At 59.6% G+C, this 18148-nt stretch overlaps 3 protein-coding genes across 5 annotated transcripts; 2 read left to right on the top strand and 1 right to left on the bottom strand.

Annotated features, from left to right (window-relative positions):
• Positions 1-474: 474 nt before the first annotated feature.
• Positions 475-2912, top strand: UBA52 (ubiquitin A-52 residue ribosomal protein fusion product 1). Of its 2 annotated transcripts, none has more exons than XM_068979938.1 (5): positions 475-573; positions 1490-1603; positions 1894-1980; positions 2543-2645; positions 2727-2912. In XM_068979938.1, exons 2-5 carry the CDS (start codon positions 1501-1503, stop codon positions 2818-2820), a joined length of 387 nt encoding a protein of 128 aa, XP_068836039.1. In that variant the 5' UTR covers positions 475-573; positions 1490-1500; the 3' UTR covers positions 2821-2912. The 2 variants fall into 2 exon arrangements, with proteins under 2 accessions (XP_068836039.1, XP_068836040.1); XM_068979939.1 differs by lacking the exon at positions 475-573 and adding an exon at positions 595-611.
• Positions 2913-4500: 1588 nt separating this feature from the next.
• REX1BD (required for excision 1-B domain containing) lies at positions 4501-7096 on the top strand. 2 transcript variants are annotated; one of them, XM_068980762.1, is made up of 5 exons: positions 4501-4608; positions 4703-4785; positions 5079-5283; positions 6187-6266; positions 6904-7096. In XM_068980762.1, exons 1-5 carry the CDS (start codon positions 4507-4509, stop codon positions 6974-6976), a joined length of 543 nt encoding a protein of 180 aa, XP_068836863.1. In that variant the 5' UTR covers positions 4501-4506; the 3' UTR covers positions 6977-7096. The 2 variants fall into 2 exon arrangements, with proteins under 2 accessions (XP_068836863.1, XP_068836864.1); XM_068980763.1 differs by having other exon boundaries at positions 6885-6936.
• A 525-nt stretch (positions 7097-7621) lies between these two features.
• CRLF1 (cytokine receptor like factor 1) lies at positions 7622-17946 on the bottom strand. Its single transcript, XM_068980048.1, has 9 exons — positions 17832-17946; positions 12712-12993; positions 12267-12396; positions 11947-12116; positions 10776-10933; positions 10518-10686; positions 8410-8597; positions 8245-8303; positions 7622-7670 (listed from the first exon to the last, which is right to left on the bottom strand). Exons 1-9 carry the CDS (start codon positions 17944-17946, stop codon positions 7622-7624), a joined length of 1320 nt encoding a protein of 439 aa, XP_068836149.1.
• Positions 17947-18148: the final 202 nt, after the last annotated feature.

Below are 18148 nucleotides of genomic sequence, written 5' to 3'. Positions count from 1 at the left end.
CCGTCCCAGAAACAAGGCCTTGGGTCCCACCTCATTTCCCTGAGTGAAAGCACCAACCCCACCTGCTCTCCGTGCTCCTGTACGCACCCGCCCTGATTTCCATTTATGCACAGCAGCCAGAGAGCCTCCAGTGGCTCCCAGGGGTCTAGTCCCCGCGCCGCCTCCCGCCTCGATCCCTGCGTCTTTGGACCTGCGGCTTAATACCTTTCCTTCAGCACAAAGGTCTCTCCTACTCTGTTTAAATATCTCCGGAGCACCCGCTATGTGCGGGCCGTCTTCCAGGAGGTTTGGAGATAGGGCAGAAACACCTGGAAACCTGCGGCACTCTTACTACGTGACCTGATGGGTGGTGCTCACAGCCGGAAGCTAGCGGGCGAAGGTCCTACTCAGGCGCCGAGACTTCGTCCGCCAGCACCCACCACGGGGCCGGGGCGGGGTCGAGGGCGGGGCACGACGCGCGGCGCGGATTGTGACGCAAGCACGCAGCGTGCTCGGTGCGCAGACGCTTTCGGCGGCGAATCGGCGGTTTCCGGTTCCGCCGCCCTCTTTTTCTTCACCCAGGCGGCCGAGCAGGTTGGTGGTGGAGGCCTTGCGGGTTGGCGGTCGGCCGGGTTGGTTTGTAGGGTGCGGGGGACTATGGGGGCCCAGGGAACGGAGGCGGCGGCCTGGAATCCGTGTAGGCGGGCCAGGTTCTGCGGGATGGCTTAGCAAGGCACGTTGGGCCGGGTTCCTGTCCCGAACTGGGCCTCGCGAGGGAAATCGGCATTTGGAAGGGGAGCTTGCCCTCTCCGCCGGCCCCAGCTATCTGAGGAGGCCTTGGGGGGAGAGCGTGTGTCCTTCGGGGATGATTCAATTTAATGCGGAGGGGTATTAACTGTAATTTTTTCTCGTGGTGAAAACTCCCATTCCCTTCGAAAAGATGAAGCCCCTCAGCTGGGTTTTTATCGCCTTTTTCTAAGTCTGTAAAGAAAGTCTGGTAGTAGCAACTGTTTTCATAACTTGGGAAATGAAAACGATACCTGTGTAAACACGTACCAGGCACGTGGTTAGCAGCTGTTATTTATGGACTGGATAAAAGGCAGGAAGTGTGGTCTGAGCATTCGGGTGTAACCCAGAAGGAAGCCGGAGTTTTGGGTGTCTGAGCTTGATATTGGAGAGGAAAAGGGATTGTAGGGAGGAAAGTGTGCGTGTTGGGATGCTACTAAGATGAGATTCCCACCCAGGCTTCTGGAAGAGCCGGGGCTGGTGAGAGGAAGGGCGGGACCTCCAGATCACGCTTGGAGAAAATATGCTTGGTAGGGTGGTGCCCTAAAGTTGAAGGTGCAGGCTCAGAGGGGCAGAAGGAAACAGGCACTGAGGTGGGCCTGCAGTTGAGGTCGAGGCATGCATGGGGCTGGGAGGGACTAAACCTGGTCAGCCTGTGAGCTGGGGCTCCTCAGACCTTTAGCAATCACCACTCCCCCCATCCATGCTAACCCTCTCTCCCCAGCAGGCGCAGAGATGCAGATCTTTGTGAAGACCCTGACGGGCAAGACCATCACCCTTGAGGTCGAGCCCAGTGACACTATTGAGAATGTCAAAGCCAAAATCCAAGACAAGGAGGGTGAGTTGGGCTGAGTGTGAATGCTCCACCCAGTAGGAACCCTTCAGCCCTGGGTATCTGCTGTCCTGTGTGCAACAGGTGCTGGGCTTCAATAGATCTCAGCCATGCCAGTGTTCCCCAGTGTCATCTTGGGAAGGCAGCTTGCCCTCCCTACCTCAGTTTCCCTTTTGACAGGTTGGGGTAATCCTGGCACAGCCTTGTGGTGGGGGTGGGTGGGGCACAGTGGCAGCTGCCAGCAGTGTGCTTGCAAGAGCCTCTGTAATGAAGTAATGGAGGGCCTCTCTCTTTAGGCATCCCACCTGACCAGCAGCGTCTGATCTTCGCGGGCAAACAGCTGGAGGATGGCCGCACTTTGTCAGACTACAATATCCAGAAAGGTACGGGGGTGGGGTGGCTAGACAGGGCCTCAGCACGAGGCCTAGGACCCAGGATGGAATGCTGACAGTCTGTCACCAGGAGGGAGCTGTAGAAGAGGATGGTCCTTGAGGTGGGGATCAATGGCACTAGGGAGTATTGCTCTGTAAAGTGCTGTTTTCCTCGCTGAAGAGCATCTCCATCAGTGTTTTCCAAATGGCCATGGTTTCTCATGTTCTTAGTCACTTTTCTTTTAAGGCCAATGTGTGTATTAACATAAGCATTGTAAAGGAAACCACCACTTTTTCCCTAGCAAAATAAAAGGTTATCCTTGAATCTCTTAGAAATTGCCTTGCCTGTGGGGAAACTGAGATGGATACCACCGTTGGTATATATTTATATCAGTCTCCGATTTCGTGAGGAACTGGTGACGTGACAAGGTGGAGGTTTTGTGGGGTGGCATGTCCCATCTGCACATAACCAAGGGATTCTGATGTAGCCCCATCATACTTGACGCTGTGGTCTGGAGGCTGCCCTCCACCCGTGGGACTGAGGTGCAGTGCCTCTGCCCTTCATTTCCTGTAGAGTCCACCCTGCACCTGGTGCTTCGTCTGCGAGGCGGCATCATTGAGCCTTCCCTCCGCCAGCTCGCTCAGAAATACAACTGCGACAAGATGATCTGCCGCAAGTATGTGCTCACGTGTGGGGGCGGGGGCTGCCCTGGGGGTGGTCCGGATGTGCCCTCAGCATCCCTGGTGTCCTTGCACAGGTGTTACGCCCGCCTGCACCCCCGTGCTGTCAACTGCCGCAAGAAGAAGTGCGGCCACACCAACAACCTGCGCCCCAAGAAGAAGGTCAAATAAAGCTCCTCCACCTGCTTCTCCTTTGCCCGCAGGGCGGCCTCCTGCCCAAGCCCCGTGGTCCTGGGGCCTCAATAAAGTTTCCCTTTCGTTGACTGGAGCAGTAATTGGTGTCCCTGTGGCTGGTCTGTCCAGTGGGGGGGTGACTGAGATGTGGACTTCTATGGGACTTCGTGTCACTCAGCTCTTCATAGCCCTTGGGGGACCCGGGCCCTGAGCGCCAGTCGTCTTACCTGTAAATGGACCATGGTCTCTGCCCTTCACATCAGAGGCGGTCATAACCACAGCACAGGCAGGTCTCAGACCTGGCCCTAGTGAGCCCACCCATTTGGGTTTTATCATCTGAAATACGAAAATAAAGACCTTCACCAAGTGACCGGTGGGACCTGGTCAGGCACATTTAACGGCGCCTCATATCTGGGCCCTGGAGGTATTTGGGTGTGGGTGGATGGGTAGATAGGATGGAGCATCCCCCCTAGTGTAGTAACACCTTTTCTCCATCTTGCCTGACCACTAGGCCTCCTGGGCTCCACCCAGGACTGATGTCTGTCCGGTGAGGGTTGCAGTGTCCTGGCAAGTCCTTGTTTTTATTTGTCTTGGGATGACTGGGGCTTGATGTAGGTGACAACTCAGGCCTAGACAGTGATGCCTGAGAATAGCTGGGACCTGGAGTGCCAGTTAAAGGCTGTCACTTCATGTCTCAGGTAGTTGAGTTTCATTTCTTGTTAGCTGCCCCTTCCTCCCTAAGACCAGACCACCATTTTCCTGGTCTGCCCACTTGTCCACTCCTAGAGGAGGGAGGTTCTGAAGTTCAAATTAGGCAGTGTGTATCCAGCTGTCAGGCCTTTTCTTAATATGAAACACCACCACCATCTCCCTGCCCTGCCCTGGACTCCCATCTCGGGCTTTTTTTCAGCTCACTTCCAATCAGAGCTTTCCTGATAGCTCAGATGGTAAAGAATCCACCTGCAATGCAGGAGACCCTGGTTTGATTTAGATCGGGAAGATCCCCTGGAAAAGGAGTAGGCTACCCACTCCAGTATTCTTGGGCTTCCCTTGTGGCTCAGCTGGTAAAGAATCCACCGGCAATGCTGGAGACCTGGGTTGGGAAGATCCCATGGAGAATGGAAAGTGTACTCACTCCCATTCTGGCCTGGAGAATTCCATGGACAGTATAGTCCCATGGGGTCACAAAGAGTCAGAACTGAGTCACTTTCACTTTCTTTTTCCAACCAGTTCACAGTGAATCTGCTGTAGGCTGGGTTCCGGCGACTTGAGCTTTCCAGTGTCAGAACCTGCATTCAGATCCCACTCGTGTCACAGCCTTGTGGCCTCTGATGAATATCACTTCCCAGATTTCTATTTCTTTGTGTGGGAATGGGATGTGAGGAAGTGAAGTCGGGTGTTGACAGTTGTATAGAAACAAAATCTTGCTGTATATAGAACCTTATATTCAAGGTCAAAAACTTTAAGAAGGCAAGCGCTGGATAGGAATAAACACGGGGTGGGGTGGGTAGAGGGTGTCAGACCTGAGAAGCCCTCCAGTATTCGCTTCCCATTGTTCCCGGGGGTTTCGTCCAGGTTAGCTAGCTGGTCACCACAGGCTACGTTCCGAGGCCTCCCGGCCTGCAGGGGGCGCCTGACGCATCGGAGCAACCTGATCCCGGGCCGGGCCAGAGCTGCGCAGTCATGATCACAGCGGAGGCCGCATCAGAGTCCGCTGTCCTTGCGGTGCCGGGTGATACAGCCGCCCCTGGAGTCCCAGAGCGCGAGGAGCTGGTGTGGCCCTGGGTGAGCTCGAGCCCGAGCGGGAATATGAGTGGGGCGGGCGGTGCAGGCCCGGGGACGTTAGCTTCATGCCCTAGCCATGCTCCCCGCTCCGTAGAAAGATGCCCCGATCCGGGCGCTGGTGCAGCGCATCCACCAGCTGCAAGCTGAGCGCGCGCAGGCCTTCCGCCGGCTGGAGGAGTGAGTGTGGGCGTATGGGAGGGGAGGGGTCCCAATGTTCGGCCCTCAGCCCACTCGGGTTGGGCGACCCTTGAGGGAGGAATTGGGTCCCCGCGCGCCACAGTGTCGGAGGTGGAGCCGGGTTTGCGGGGAGGCCAGATCGCTCCCTTCCTTATGCGCTGTGGTGCGCTCGTCTCGGGTTACCTTCCACACTCTGGGGTCGAGGGACACTTCTTGGGCGGCTTTCAGGCGGTCGATACGGGTGCAGGGCCTGAGAGCCGGGGCCGTAGCCTCAGGACCCCTACCTGCCGCAGAGGCCACCGCCAGTACCTGAGCAGCGGCCCGCTCTACGACTTCCCGCGCTACCGGAGCACGGTACACGAGGTGACCCAGGTCTTCGCCGCCGCCTCGAGAGAGGTGCTGGCGCTGGAGGCCGAGCTAGCCGGACCCCGAGCGCAGCCGCTGCTCGCGAGCCACGTGCGCAGCCTGCAGCAGCTGGAGGAGACGCGCCTGACCACGGTGAGGCCCCGCCCCCCGGCCGTTTCCCCCGCGCCCACTCTACGGCTTGTGTCTCCCGGGGCTGGGCCCACGGTGCACCCCTTGGGGGAGGGGCCGCATTCTGTCCCTGCAAACCCCGCCCCTGGCGCCCCAGTACCCCCTCTACATGCCCCAGCTAAGTCGTCCATTAAGATTTCACTTGAGAGTCTCAGGCTTAGCCCCCTCCTTTCTGCCCCCACTTTTATCCAGGACACATCCCAGACCCCACCTCTACAGCGTTCCTGCCCCCTCTGGCTTGTCCCAGTGCCCCAGATCTGTTACTAAGCCCTCGGATTGGGTGCCATGAAACTCCAGGTCAAGTCCCCTTTCTAGTAACCCTAGATCCCAGCCTAAGTTGTGGGCCTGTGACCCGGCCTACTCTGCCTTCACAGCCAATCCTGATCGAGATACAAGGCCATGTGAAGCCACGCCCATACCACACTGGGATCCCTGGGTCACCCTCTTTTAGAGACCCAACCCAAGTCTAGGTTTCTGGCCTACTTCCAAATTGGGATTATAACGCCCTGGCTGGTCTCTGAGACTAAGAGATTCCACCTACTTTATACCCCCACCTGCACCACTCCTGTCCCCCAATCCCTGACTGGGATTTTACCCCTATTCCCCTTCCCCGCCTACATTAGGCCACACCCACACTGCGCCCTGACTCTAGGGCCCGCCCACTAGGCCCCCAGGAGCCCCTCTAACCCTAATCCTAGATTCCTTCAGCGGTAAAAGTACCGCTGCCCTTGAGACTCCTGCCTGCTTGCCCTCCTCCCCCTTGTTCTTCCTTTCTGGGTGCTTCAGTTTCCCCCCCTCCTATGCGGGAGGTCAGGGCACGGCCTCTGCCAACCGTGACGTCCTCCTTGCGGCCCATTCCCCACCCAGGTGGCCCTGCTGCAGCTGATGGGGACACCAGAGCTGACTGGGCAGGAGGACAGCCTGCAGATGCACCAGCTGAAGATGAAGTGAGTGCTGCCTCCCAGTGGGATGACCATGCTAGCTTTGCATAGGCATCCTTGGGCACCCAGCCCCAACAGGCATGCCCCAGGGCTGGCAAGGTCAGACCGCCAACCCTCTGGACCTGCACGAACCCTTTGGGTGTGCACACCAGAACCTTCACCTCGTGATCCTAGATGTACTACCCACCTTTCCCGAGTGCATACGCCCTGCCGTTTCACACCAGACTCGCTGTGTATTTTCAGGACACAGCTGCATACCTCACACCCGTCGATCCCACTCACATGGCTCGACTCGGAGCTTGGACATGGTTGCCCAGGCCCTACCAGGCACACACCTGCACATTCCCGCCTTTGGGCTCCCATACACACACATGTGCACAGCCACTAGACATCTGCCACAGTCGCCCTGCACACCTTCCTGATGGCACACACTCACCCTAGATAGACCTCTCCTCCTGCCACTCTGCCCACAGGACCACCCCTTCTCCCAGGCACCTAAATGATCCTCCCACTGCTAGTGCTGTTTGGAGGTTTGGTGGGAGGCAGGAGGGCCTGGGGCTTGCGACAGCCCCCTTGGAGCTGCACTGTGGCGGCTAATTCACCCCATCTGGGTTTTATTTATAGTTCCCATCCACTCTTGTAGGGTAATTAAAACCATGGAAGCAATCAGTGAGGTTCTCCAGGACCTCAGGTTTGATGCGGAATCTGCCGAGTGATGGTGGCTCCGCAGGGACAAGAGAGATGGAGAATGGGGCATATGGCGCCCTGCCCTGCCCACCAGCTGGCTGGGGTCACACCCCGTTGGACCACTGACCCTCCTTGAGTTCACTTCACCTCTCATAATAAAGAGCCTAAAGAACCTTCTGTCTGCAGCTGCTCCACTATCTCTTGTGTCCTGGGGTGCTGGGGTGGGATCCCACAAAGTCAGGGATGCTAGGTGCAAGATTCCCTCCCCCCCCACCCCCTCCCTCACCCCTGCATGACTGTAGAAACTCTGGTGTTTTGAAGCCCACTCTCCAAGGAGTTTAGAACCAGATATTTCAGATCATGGAGAGAGTTGGAAATTCTGGGAGGTGAAGATTCCCATCCCAAAGGGTCATCAGGATTCCACGTGCCCCCCCTAAGCCCCACAGCCCCCCACCCTAGGCCACTCTAGCCCCGAACTCACCTGCACAATCAGGGCACCTAAATAGTTTTGTTTATTTAAAAAGATTCCTTGGAGGGGGTCCTGGGTAGGGGGAGTAATAACCCTTCTTCACACTCAGCTCTGGCAAGCATTCTGGGAAGCAAAGCCCCCCCTTCACACACATACACCCCCCACTGGGGTGCACCTCACGTGGAGGCCAGAGCTGTTGTGGCCCTCAGAGCACGGAGTACTCATCCCCGCTGCTGCTGACAGGGCTAGCACACCTTGAGAGGAGGGTTCAGAGATGGCCCCCAGTCTGGGGTGGCCCCTGGATCTCCATTGCAGCAGGGAGGGCACCCCCAGCCTCTAGAGCTTATCTGGCAGGACCTGCAGGCAGAGGGGAAGCCAGACTTAGCAAGAAGCCTGGGAGGGGCCAGGACCACGGAGCAAATGAGGCCCCAGTCCAGGTCTTGGGCCCACCACTTTCAGCTAGCTGCCCTCAGTAGGCTGCTGCCCCTCTCTGGGCCCTGGTTTTCCTATCTGAGAAGTAATATCTATCCATCCCATGGGTTGTTCTGCAGGTAACACATGTGGCACAGGGCCAGTATGCAGTAGGTGCTCATACATGCTCCGCAGGTGGCTATGTGCAATAATTCCTGAGGACGATATTCCCCTCTGGACATTTTGAAGGGGTCCAGGTGTTCTTACTTGGCTAAAGGTCACAGGGGCAGGCAAACAGTAGGTGTTAGGTAAATGCTGGAGGAAAGACTTGTACCTCAGCAACTCTAAGGCTGAGGATGGAGGGCCCACGGCCTGTGGCCACCAGGAGGGCTCTTGACTCCCGGCCTGCCCACCCACCTGGGCTTCCCCTTACCTCTCGCCGTGCCCCGTCTGCCCGAGGACAGGATCCCCTCGTCCTGTGCTTGGAAGGAAGGAGGCAGTGTCTGAGGGCTGTGGACCTACCTCCCATCCCGTTTACCCTCACCCGGCCCCACCCGTCTCCCAGGGGTCCCATTTTCCTACCTGGTTGCGGGTCTTATGTGACTTCTGCATCCAGGCTCGCCACTGGTCGTAGAGGCGGAAGCTGAGGTTCGAGCAGTACGCGTGCTTCTTGAGCCAGCCCAGAAACTGCTTGAGCTCGCGCCGCACCGGCCCCGAGCTCGGCTCGCCGCCCCGCGGCTCGCAAGCCCCGCCGCCCGGGCCCGGGCGCTCTAATGGGGGCGGAGCGGCAGCGTCAGGGCTCGGCCAGCAGAGGGCGCGCGCGGGCAGGAGAGGGGTTCCCTCTCGCGGCAGGACCGCGTTCACCTCGGGGACCCCCCTCGCGCGTCCCTGTTTCAACGCGACCCGGTCCGCCCTACGGCCCGGCCAAGCACTGCAGCCCAGCTGCGCCCCCGGGGAGACAGGGGGCAGGGGGAGGAAGGGGCCCCTCCTCCACATCTCCAGGCACCCGATTCTTGCGGCCTGAGCCAGGTGTGAGTGAAAGCGGGGGAGTGGGGAGAAGGGCCAGGGCCAGAGGGATAAGCCGCAACGGAGCAGGGGGCAGGGGAAGGGAGAGACGCTGATGAGAAAGCTGGAGAGAGCAAGGCAGACGTTAAGAGATGGAGGCAAAGGGCGACAGATACAGGGAGAGCGACAGCCACGGGGGACGGCCAAGGCGGTGCAGAGGCTGGAGAGATGGAGAGGGAGCCAGGACAGGAAGGGACAGAGACGCTGGGGACGTAGGGACGCAGAAACCAAAAAGGCAGAAAGACAGACACAGGGAAAGAGAGTGAGTGACGGATGAAAGGAGGCAGACAATTCGAAGTCACTCTGAGGGGAGGGACAGTCCCCAGGACAGGCCTGAGAGTACAGCCGGATGGATGGGGACGGGGCCAGGAGGGCCAGGTGGGAGGCCAGCCTGTCCATCCAGCCGCCAGCCGCAGCCAGCCCTGAGCAGCCTGAGCGGGCCGGCGGATAAGGACATCGGCCTCACGTCATAAATAATACCGGGGACCCGCTGACAGGCCCTGGCACAGCCGCGGCCCCCACTGCCCCTGGCGGCCTCCCCTGGCCTCCCCCAGCCTCCCCAGCGGACGCAGCCGCCTGCTGGCTCCTGTGCAAGAATCGCAGGTGCTGGGCACGAGCAGGGGCCAAGGCTCAAGCCCCTCCTGGCCGTGCTAGTTCCCGCCCACCCCTGAACCTGCAGGGGCCCCGGATGGGGGCTGCGGAACTCGCTGGAGCCTTGCTCTGCCACTCCTGACTCTGGGACCCTCTCTGGGCCTTGGTTTCCCCATCATTCCAAGAGCGTGAGCCTGGACTTCAAGGGAACTGCGTTCAGATCCTTGTGTGACTTTAGAGGGCTGGCTGCATCTCTTGGGGGCTTGGGATCCTCGTCTGAGAAAAGGGGGCCCCCCTTGGGTGAAACAGTGGCGGGGAGCAGGCAATAGGAGCCTCAGTAACTATTACTTGCAAACACTTGGGTGGCACCCACCATGAGGGCACTTTCCATGGGTTATCTCATCTAGCCCTCACAATAGCCTGAGGCAGGCATGACTGTCATCCCCACTTTCTAGATGGGAAAGCTGAGGCCAGATGTACCAAGTAAAATTTCATACCGTTTCACAGAGGAGAGAAGATGGCAAAGAGAATCAGACCCAGGCGTCTGATCATCTCATCCCCCTACCTTGATCTAAAGGGGAAACCAAAGCCTGTTGTAGGGAGAGTTGGCAGCCCTTGGTCTTAGAGAAGCAAGGGTCTCAAGTTCACTTGCCCTTAGGGGCTAGGGGAGGGGTCCATGTGGGTGCAATGGGCCAAGTGGGAATAGCGCAACCAAAAGAGCAAGGGCAGCCTCTGCTGATGGGGGCTGTGGAGTAACTCTGTGTCCTCTTACATTTTCTAGACAATTTTTTTCTAGGGAATCTAGGGTATTTGGGTTAAAACTTACTGTTTTTAAAAGTCTGCAAGTGGTTCAAACTTTTCCCCCCCCTCAAATGACAGGCTAAGAAAATAGATTCAAGGGCCACAACTGTCCCCCCACCCCCACAGGGCCAAGAGTTTGAGACCTCGATTCTCCCGAAAGGAAATAAGGAAACAGAGGCTCTGGCTGTTTTGGAGCTGGTCCCAGGCCCAGCCAGCCCCGCTGGGGTGCTCACCACTTCGAGGGGTGGAGGCAGCAGTGGGGTGGCTCCATTCGCTCCAGATCCCGGCCTTCTTGGAGCCGTAGATGCCAAAGGGGTTGCAGCGCACTTGCACGAAGTAGACGGTGCCGGGCTTCAGGCCTGCCAGGCGGCAGGAGGTCTGGTTGCTCACATCGTCCACCACCTGGGCAGCCAGCGCAGGGTCAGAGGCGGGGGCAGCACGGCAGGGGATGGGAGGAGGGAGGAGCCGGCCTGGGGGGGCAGGGCAGGCACCTTCCAGTCCACGCTGTCCTCCACTCGGTAGCGGATCTGGTACTTGGCTTGGAAGAGGAAATCCTTGAGGGCAGGCGGTGAAACCCAGCGCACACTCAGCTGGTCCTCCAGGCCCCCTACGCGGCTCACGTGCACATCCGGCGGGGGGTCAGTGGTCACTAGGGGGCAGGGCGGGCCTTCGTCACCAGGATCTCTTTGGACCTGGCTGGCACCTTCTGGGTCCAAGTACCAGAGCACGTGGCTTAGATGGCACCTGCTTCCGTTCTCCCTCCCCCGATTTGGGACGGGTGGATTATATTAGATAATATTCGTGTAACACTCAGCACCTAGAAGCACTCAATTAATGTTAGCTGTTATCACCACAATTATCTGTGACAGGAGAAACATAATCCTATCTTCAGGGAACTATGTAAAAAGCAGACACTGCCTGGATGATGATGATATTATTATTATGCCCAGGAGTGCAGGGGCCCCTTAGGCTGCCAGACCCCTGGGAAGCTCCCATTGACACACCCCCTCCACGGCCTACCTCCTGCTCCTTCAACTTCACAAAGGTCCTCAATGTGACTGCTATGCTAGGTGCAAAGGGACAACTGGGACATGCCCACAGCAGCTTCAGGATTTGAGGAAATAAAGTGGGAAGCAAGAGGAGGGATTTGCTGCAAGCCTTCCAAGGATCCTTCAGGGAGTCCTTTGGGCCGCAAAGAGGGCTGGCCTCTTCCCCTGAGGCCTTGGTGAGGGGCCGAAAGGGTTAAGGCACAGGCCTGCTCGGGGCTGAGAAACACCCTAATTAGATTAGGCCCAATTCTGCTCGCGGATCATCAACTTCCTGCCTCCTGCCTGCACCCCCTCTCAGCTCCAGGCTGCGGCTTCCTGGGGCGCCTCCGACCTGGGCGCCCCCTCCCAGCTCCCTGGGGCCCTCTCCCCACACACCTGGGCTGCTGATGGGGGAGGCAGCCAGGCCAGGTGTTCTCCGCAGAGTAGGGGTATCCTGGTTGCTGCGGGGGGCTGGGGACCAGTGGGTGGATGCCTCGCTCCTCCCATCCCCAACAAGCCTGGTCCCTGAGACCCAGCTGAGCTGCAGCCGTGGCTGGGCCGGTGTGGGGCAGGGGGGCCTGGAGGTGAGGATTGCAGGTGGGCCACGCTGGCCTTGGTGGGGGGCGGGGCTCACCCACATCCAGAATGTCCAGCGTCAGCACGTCAGAGCGGGCTGAGCCCAGCCGGTTGGTGGCCTCCACCCAGATCTCATAGGGCGTGAAGAGAGCCAGGTCCTTGGGGATGTGGCAGGAATGAGGTCCCACCGTGTGGTACTCCTCACACGTGTTGTCCTGCCCGTACCACCTGCAGGGACAGGCGGGGAGGAGGACATGTGAGGGGTCCCCAGACCTCGCCGGCCCAGCCCAGAAGTGCAGACAGGACCCCGGAGCTCAGAGAGGGCGACCCAGGCCACAGAGCCAGGCTGGGACATGTCACCCGAGGGCCACCACCAACCTCAGCTTGTACTTGAGAGAGTAGTTGGTGTGGAGGAAGGTTTCCCCGTGGGCCCCCGGCGTCCAGCGGCACGTCAGGTCCTTCATGTTCCTGGACCAGCAGCTGATGTTGAAGGGTTTCTCTGGGGGCACTGGGGAAGCAGGTACGGGGGCTGAGGTCTGGGCTGGCCGCGGACGAGTGGGAGGGGGACTTTTGGCTGCCAGCCGGGGGGCCCCTTGGAGCAGAAGGAGGATGGACAGAGCGGGCATGGGCAGTACCACCTGCACAGCTCTCTTGAGAACGGTGTATGGGCGCCTCCAGGATCTCATGCCCACCCAGGGGGCCCATGCCCCTCAACTTGTGCCAGTATACCCACTGTTCAGGCCAAGACCAGAGGGCCCATGATTCACACCCCTCTCCAGAGGGAGATGCTGCCCCCAAGATCTGCCCCTGGGTGTCCACTTACGGCCAACATAGAGGCAGGAGCCGGCCAGGATGCTGCCGTCGCGGGCGTGGCACACAAGGTTGTCCCCTGACTGCTGCCTGGATCCATTGAGGTTGGCCAGGGCGAGGGCCATGGTAGAGGCGTTGAGCATTCGGGAGAGCTCAGGGGGTAGGCGGCGCCCGTTGAGGGTCCAATAGAGGCCCTCAGCGGTGGCCCCTGGGGTGTCCCCATGCACTGAGCACGTGGCCTGCAGGGAGGAGCCGATGAGGAGCGTGGGGTCCTGGGGACTGATCACAGCCGTGTCTGGGGTCAGAGAGGAACACCTGTCAGGGCTGGGATGGAGCTGCCCTGGACCTTCCACCATCCTAGGACCTCCAAGGCTCATGGCAGTCCTGCAAAGGAGCTGTTTATGATTGTGGCCCATTTTACACAGAAGGAAACTGAGGCTCAGTCAGGTCAAGTGACCAACCTAAGGTTGGTGGCAAAGCTGAGATTCAGCCCCAGGACTGTCTGATTCCATAATTCAGTCCTTCCAAGCCAGGTCCTCACAGACTTGCTCAGGGCTTTTTCTGATCGGTGACAAACCTCATTCAGATCCAAGGAACTCTTATTTTGCACACACTTCTAACAACCACTGCACTCTGCTTTTTTTTTTCCCCTTTTAAATTTCATTTTATTTTTTGACAGTTAGAAATAACAGATTGTGTGTTCCTTCTTTGATATCCCTCAGAAGCTCACACATAGTAGATGTCTCTAGGGGGAGGAAAGCACTTCTAAAAAGAGGTGCCCTACTAGACTCCTGCTGATTTTATGGATTAAAAAAACAAGGCTCTGAGAGATCAATACCCTTGCCTATGGTCACCAAATAGAAGACAGGCACCCTAAACCTGTATTCATCAGTCTATAAAGTTCTGCTCTGCACTGCCACCGGAACTGAAGGTGGCTGTGGCAGGCTCTGTGCTCCCAACCCTCATCCGAAAGGTCTGGCCATCGTCATCATCCTCCCCCTCAGCTCAGTTTTCCTAATCTGCAAAATGAGAACAAGAAAGCTCACAGTCCTCAGGGCCATTGGAAAGATCAGATGGGAAGTGAGTGACTTCCTAAACTGGGTTGTGTGTGAACTGGGTTCTAATCACAGGAACCTCAGGGAGGCCATGGTTGATGTCTTTCCTCCCGACTGCCACTGGGGCAGCCCATGGCTTCTCCTTCTGAAGATTAGAATCTAAGAAGAAAGTGTCTTTATCCAGGAGGAAGTCAAGGCACAGAACAGGGAGAAGGCTGCCCAGTTCAAGTCCGAGATGTCATTCTAAGCCTCAGTCTCCCCATCTGGGAAATGGGCATCATGGTATTCACCACATGGGGTTGTTTGAGAAGAGTGAAAATTTTGTTTTAAGGACAACTCCGTGGAACTTTTAAGCCAGGCTGACCTGGTTTCGAATGCCCTCAGCTCACTCTGGAAGTTGACCCAGTTCCTTTACGTCTCTGAGCCTTTGAGAAGCTCTCTCTCCACCAAGAGTGGTTGTAAGGATTCATTTGTTCACTCGCTCATTCAAGGAGCACCTACAAGGCATCAGGACCTGAGAGCACAATGGTCACCAAGACGCTCAAAATTCACGCTCTTGTGGGACTTGAGTCCAAGGGAGCAGCAGGAAAAAGCACAAGTATCTAAGAGAACAAGGGAGAAAATAAAGCACGGATCAATGGTGGCAGCTAACTGACCCAAGAGGCCTGTCTGGGAAGGTGGCATTTGACTTGAGATGTGAATAAAATGTAAGTGTTAGTCGCTCAGTCATGTCTGACTCTTTGTGACCCCATGGACTGCAGCCCGCCAGGCTCCTCTGTCCATGGGATTCTCCAGGCAAGAATACTGGAGTGGGCTGCCATCCGCTTCTCCAGGGGGTCTTCCTGACCCAGGGATCCAACCCGGGTCTCCTGCATTGCAGGCAGATTCCATGCTGTCTGAGCTGCCAGGGAAGCGCATGAAATGAAAGAAGTAGCCATGACAATATATAGAAGAGGGCGTTCAGACAGTGGAGCAGCAAGTGCAAAGATCCCAGGGTACAGGTGGTAGGAAATGAGGTCAGCAGCGGCCAGACCTTCAGAGAGGAGTTCTTCCAGAGTTGAGCAGGGGAGGGATTTGTGTTTTAAAAGGATCGCTGGGCAGCTGTAACAGGGGACTTCATGGGGGCAGAGGGGCGGGCGGCAGGCCAGTTTCCCTGGCAGCCAAGGACAGGGCAATCCCAGTCCCCTGCAGGCCTCCTACATTCCTGCGGCTGCCCTGTGCTGGCGCCCACCGCCCCATATGGGTGAGATGGGGTGGACGCAGTTCTGAGGCCGGCCCTGATGACTTTCCCGGGCAAACTTGGCTTGGAGGGCCATGTCTTGCTAGAGCCTGGGATCGCAGTTGCATTTGGGGCTTGGCCCAGGGCTCGCTGGAGGTCTCAGCGTCCGTGCGAAGGAGCCGGCTGAGCGGGCCAGAGCCGAGGAGGCGGGGGCGGCCGGGGGCGGGGGGCCAGGGGGCCGCCCCGGAGGTCCCAAGCAGCCAGCCGCCCGCTAATTCGGAATTCCTTAGGCATGAACTCGGGCGTGCCAGCGTCTCTGCCCCGGCCCACCCACCGCTTCCTGCCTGGGCCCCCCCAGCAGGGTGGGAGGCACGGCCAGGCCTGCCCAGACCCCAGGCCCATCCTCAACCCTCAGGGGTGGGTCCCGCCCCTCCCGTCCCTCCCGTCCCCCACCCACCACCACAGCCAGGCCAGGAAGGGGGCGCTCTGGGGGGTCCTGGCTGGAGGCGGGGGCAATGCCCCTCTGCCCCACCCGCCTGGCCTGGGCTGGTGTGGCCTGCCTGCCAGCAGCTGCAGCTGCCCTCCCGGGGCTGGGCGGGGGACGGGGCGAGAGGGCAAGGCCAGGCGGGCTTGGACAGGCTGGTCCCCCAACCCAAGCTCCAGCAGGAAAGGTCATGGGAGGCCTTCTCCTCCTGAGGATGTGGGTGCCCATCTCAGCTGGAGCACCTGGGCAATTGGCTTGCTTTCTCCTGTTCTCAGTTTCCTCCTCCGTAAAATGGGAGGAAAATCCATTCTACCTGCTGGGGAGATGAATGAGATGAGCTCATGATGTCCAGAGGGCCCAACACACTGAAGTGCAGAGGGGCTGTTGGGATCAGGGCCCCTCCCAGCTCTGGGGTGGTGGCTGGCTGGTGCACTCTCTCCAGTCCTCCACGAACAAAGCGCCAAGGCATTCAGCAGAACTGGGATGCATACATTCCAGCCCCAGCAAAGCAGCTGGGGACAGTCCACTGAGGTTGTGGTGGGGGGAAGGCTTGGCCTGGTTTGGGGGCTTCCTAGAAGGCTCCCCAACCAGATCCCTGGGCTAGGCTTTTGGACAGCCCCCCCCCCACCCCCCGTCCCATGCTCCCTGCCTCCCCACCCTTTCCCGCAGAGCTGGGGCCTTTAAAAGTTTTTTCCTCTCCCCCTTCCCAATCTGGAGCCACTGCCGTTATTAAAAAGGAACACCATGTGTTTTAAAAGCGAAAAGTGTGAGATTCTCTGCAAGCAAGGCAGAAGGGTGGCCTCCATCCTGGGGTCCCCATCTCCTGTCCTGCTGGTACCTGCAGACACTTTACGACCTGCTCGCCTGCTGGTCAGGTGCTAAGATACACCGTAAGTAGAAACATATTGCCGAGGTGTGAGAATCTTTTATTTAATTTCTTCCCCCTTAAAGGAAAAAACACACGCACAACAATCCCACCACCACCTTCGCTTGTTGCTCTGTTGGCTGGAAAACAAAGCCTGCCATTAAAGGTGGCATTCACGAGTGCTGCCCACTGCCTGGCAGAGCTGTCACGAATCCGAGAAGGGCCTTGGGGCCGCCCCTCACCTGTCCAGGAGCCTTGGGCATGCTAGGCTTTTGGCAAGTGCCCTAAGGGCACGGGACCCTGAGCCTTCTGGAGGAGCACCTCAGGGAGCCTGCAAACAGCTCTGTGCGGTGTAGGTCCACCAAGGGAGCGGCACGTCTCTCCTGGTCAACTTGTGAGCCTGGATGGGCCCTTGGGGTGACTGTGAACATCCAGGGCAGGCTGTGCCTGTGTGTGTGCCCCGTGTCGCCTCCCCCTTGGAAACAGTGTGTGACCATGAATGTGTGTGTGTCAGGGATGGAATGTGTGTGTGCGCGCCCCGATGGTGTGAGAATGTGCATCTGGGATGCAGTGTGCACGCATCCGAGGGCGAGGGTGACGGGCCACAAGCCAGTGAGTCTTTGTGTGTCTCTGGGTGTGTCCCAGAGTGGGTCGGGATGTGGAGACGGTGTCCTGGCGAGGGTGTGCATCGGGTGGGGGACCGAGAGGGCCGGAGGCCAGGAGCTCCCAACAGGGTGGGGGTCTGTCGGCCTGCGGGGGTTGGGGGCTCCCGGTGACTGCCCCCCACACACACCCAGGCTGGGCCCACGGTGCCCGGACTCGCTGGCTCCCGCTCCCTCTCACTCTCACCCACTCTCTCACAAAGATTTCTCTCGCTGGAGTCTCCTAGCCCGGCGCAGCGTGGCCGGGAACTGTTCTAAACGCTGCCGGTGGCGGGGACTCCGTAGAACCCCGCGCGCGGGGTCCCGCCAGGGGAGGGCGGCGGCGCCGGCCCGCGGAGAGGCGCGTCCCCGGGGACCCCGGGCCGCGCGCCAGGCGGCCAGAGCGGCCCCCTCCCGCCCCGCCTTCCTCACGGGGCTCATCCCTCCACCCGGGGGGGCCCTGCTCAGGGCCGGCACCCAGCGCGCCTACTGCGTGCGCCCCCGCCCGGGTGCGGTGACCCGCAGTCTCCGCGACTCCAAGTCAGCAGACCCTGTCGCGTGCGCCCCCCGCTCCCGCCGTGCAAAGGGTCCCAGGCCGCGGCCCCCTGACCCCCTGGGGCCGAGTCGGGCGTCCTCCGCAGGGCAGCCCAGGTAAGAAGGCCTCGGTAGCGGAAGCCGGACCCTCGGGCCAGGGAACTTCGGCGCCGTGCGCCCCACAGGTGAGGGCGCCCCGAGGGCCGCTCCGGGGGCGCCTTCCTTTGTTCCCGGGCCGTCCAGGTGGCGCCCGCGCCCCCTCCCCCCGCGGTTGCCCCCGGGGCGCACGCTTTCGGCCCGGGCGGGAAGGAGGGAGCACGGCGCCGTGTACTCACCGGCTCCTGATCCCGCTCGCGGCGCCCCGAGGACGCAGAGCAGCAGTAGGGGCAGCGGCGGCGGCGGCGGCCGCCGCGCGGATTGGGCGGCGGGGCCCGGGCGGCCGGCGGGCATGGGGCCGGCGCTGCCGGGGGCGCGCGGCGGGCGGCGGCGAGGGGCGCGGGGCGCAGGCCGGGCGCAGGAGGGCGCGGGCCAAGCAGCCCGCACGTCGCTGGGCGCGGGCGCGGAGGCCAGAGCAAGTCTGAGCAGCCGAATTGACAAGGCGCTAATGCGCCGCTGGCCCCGCCCGGCCCCGCCCCCGGCCCGGCCCCGGGGG

Source organism: Capricornis sumatraensis, chromosome 9, assembly GCF_032405125.1.
Source record: "Capricornis sumatraensis isolate serow.1 chromosome 9, serow.2, whole genome shotgun sequence".
In the NCBI taxonomy this organism is placed as follows: Eukaryota; Metazoa; Chordata; class Mammalia; order Artiodactyla; family Bovidae; genus Capricornis; species Capricornis sumatraensis.
This window is presented reverse-complemented; position numbering and strand designations above follow the sequence as displayed.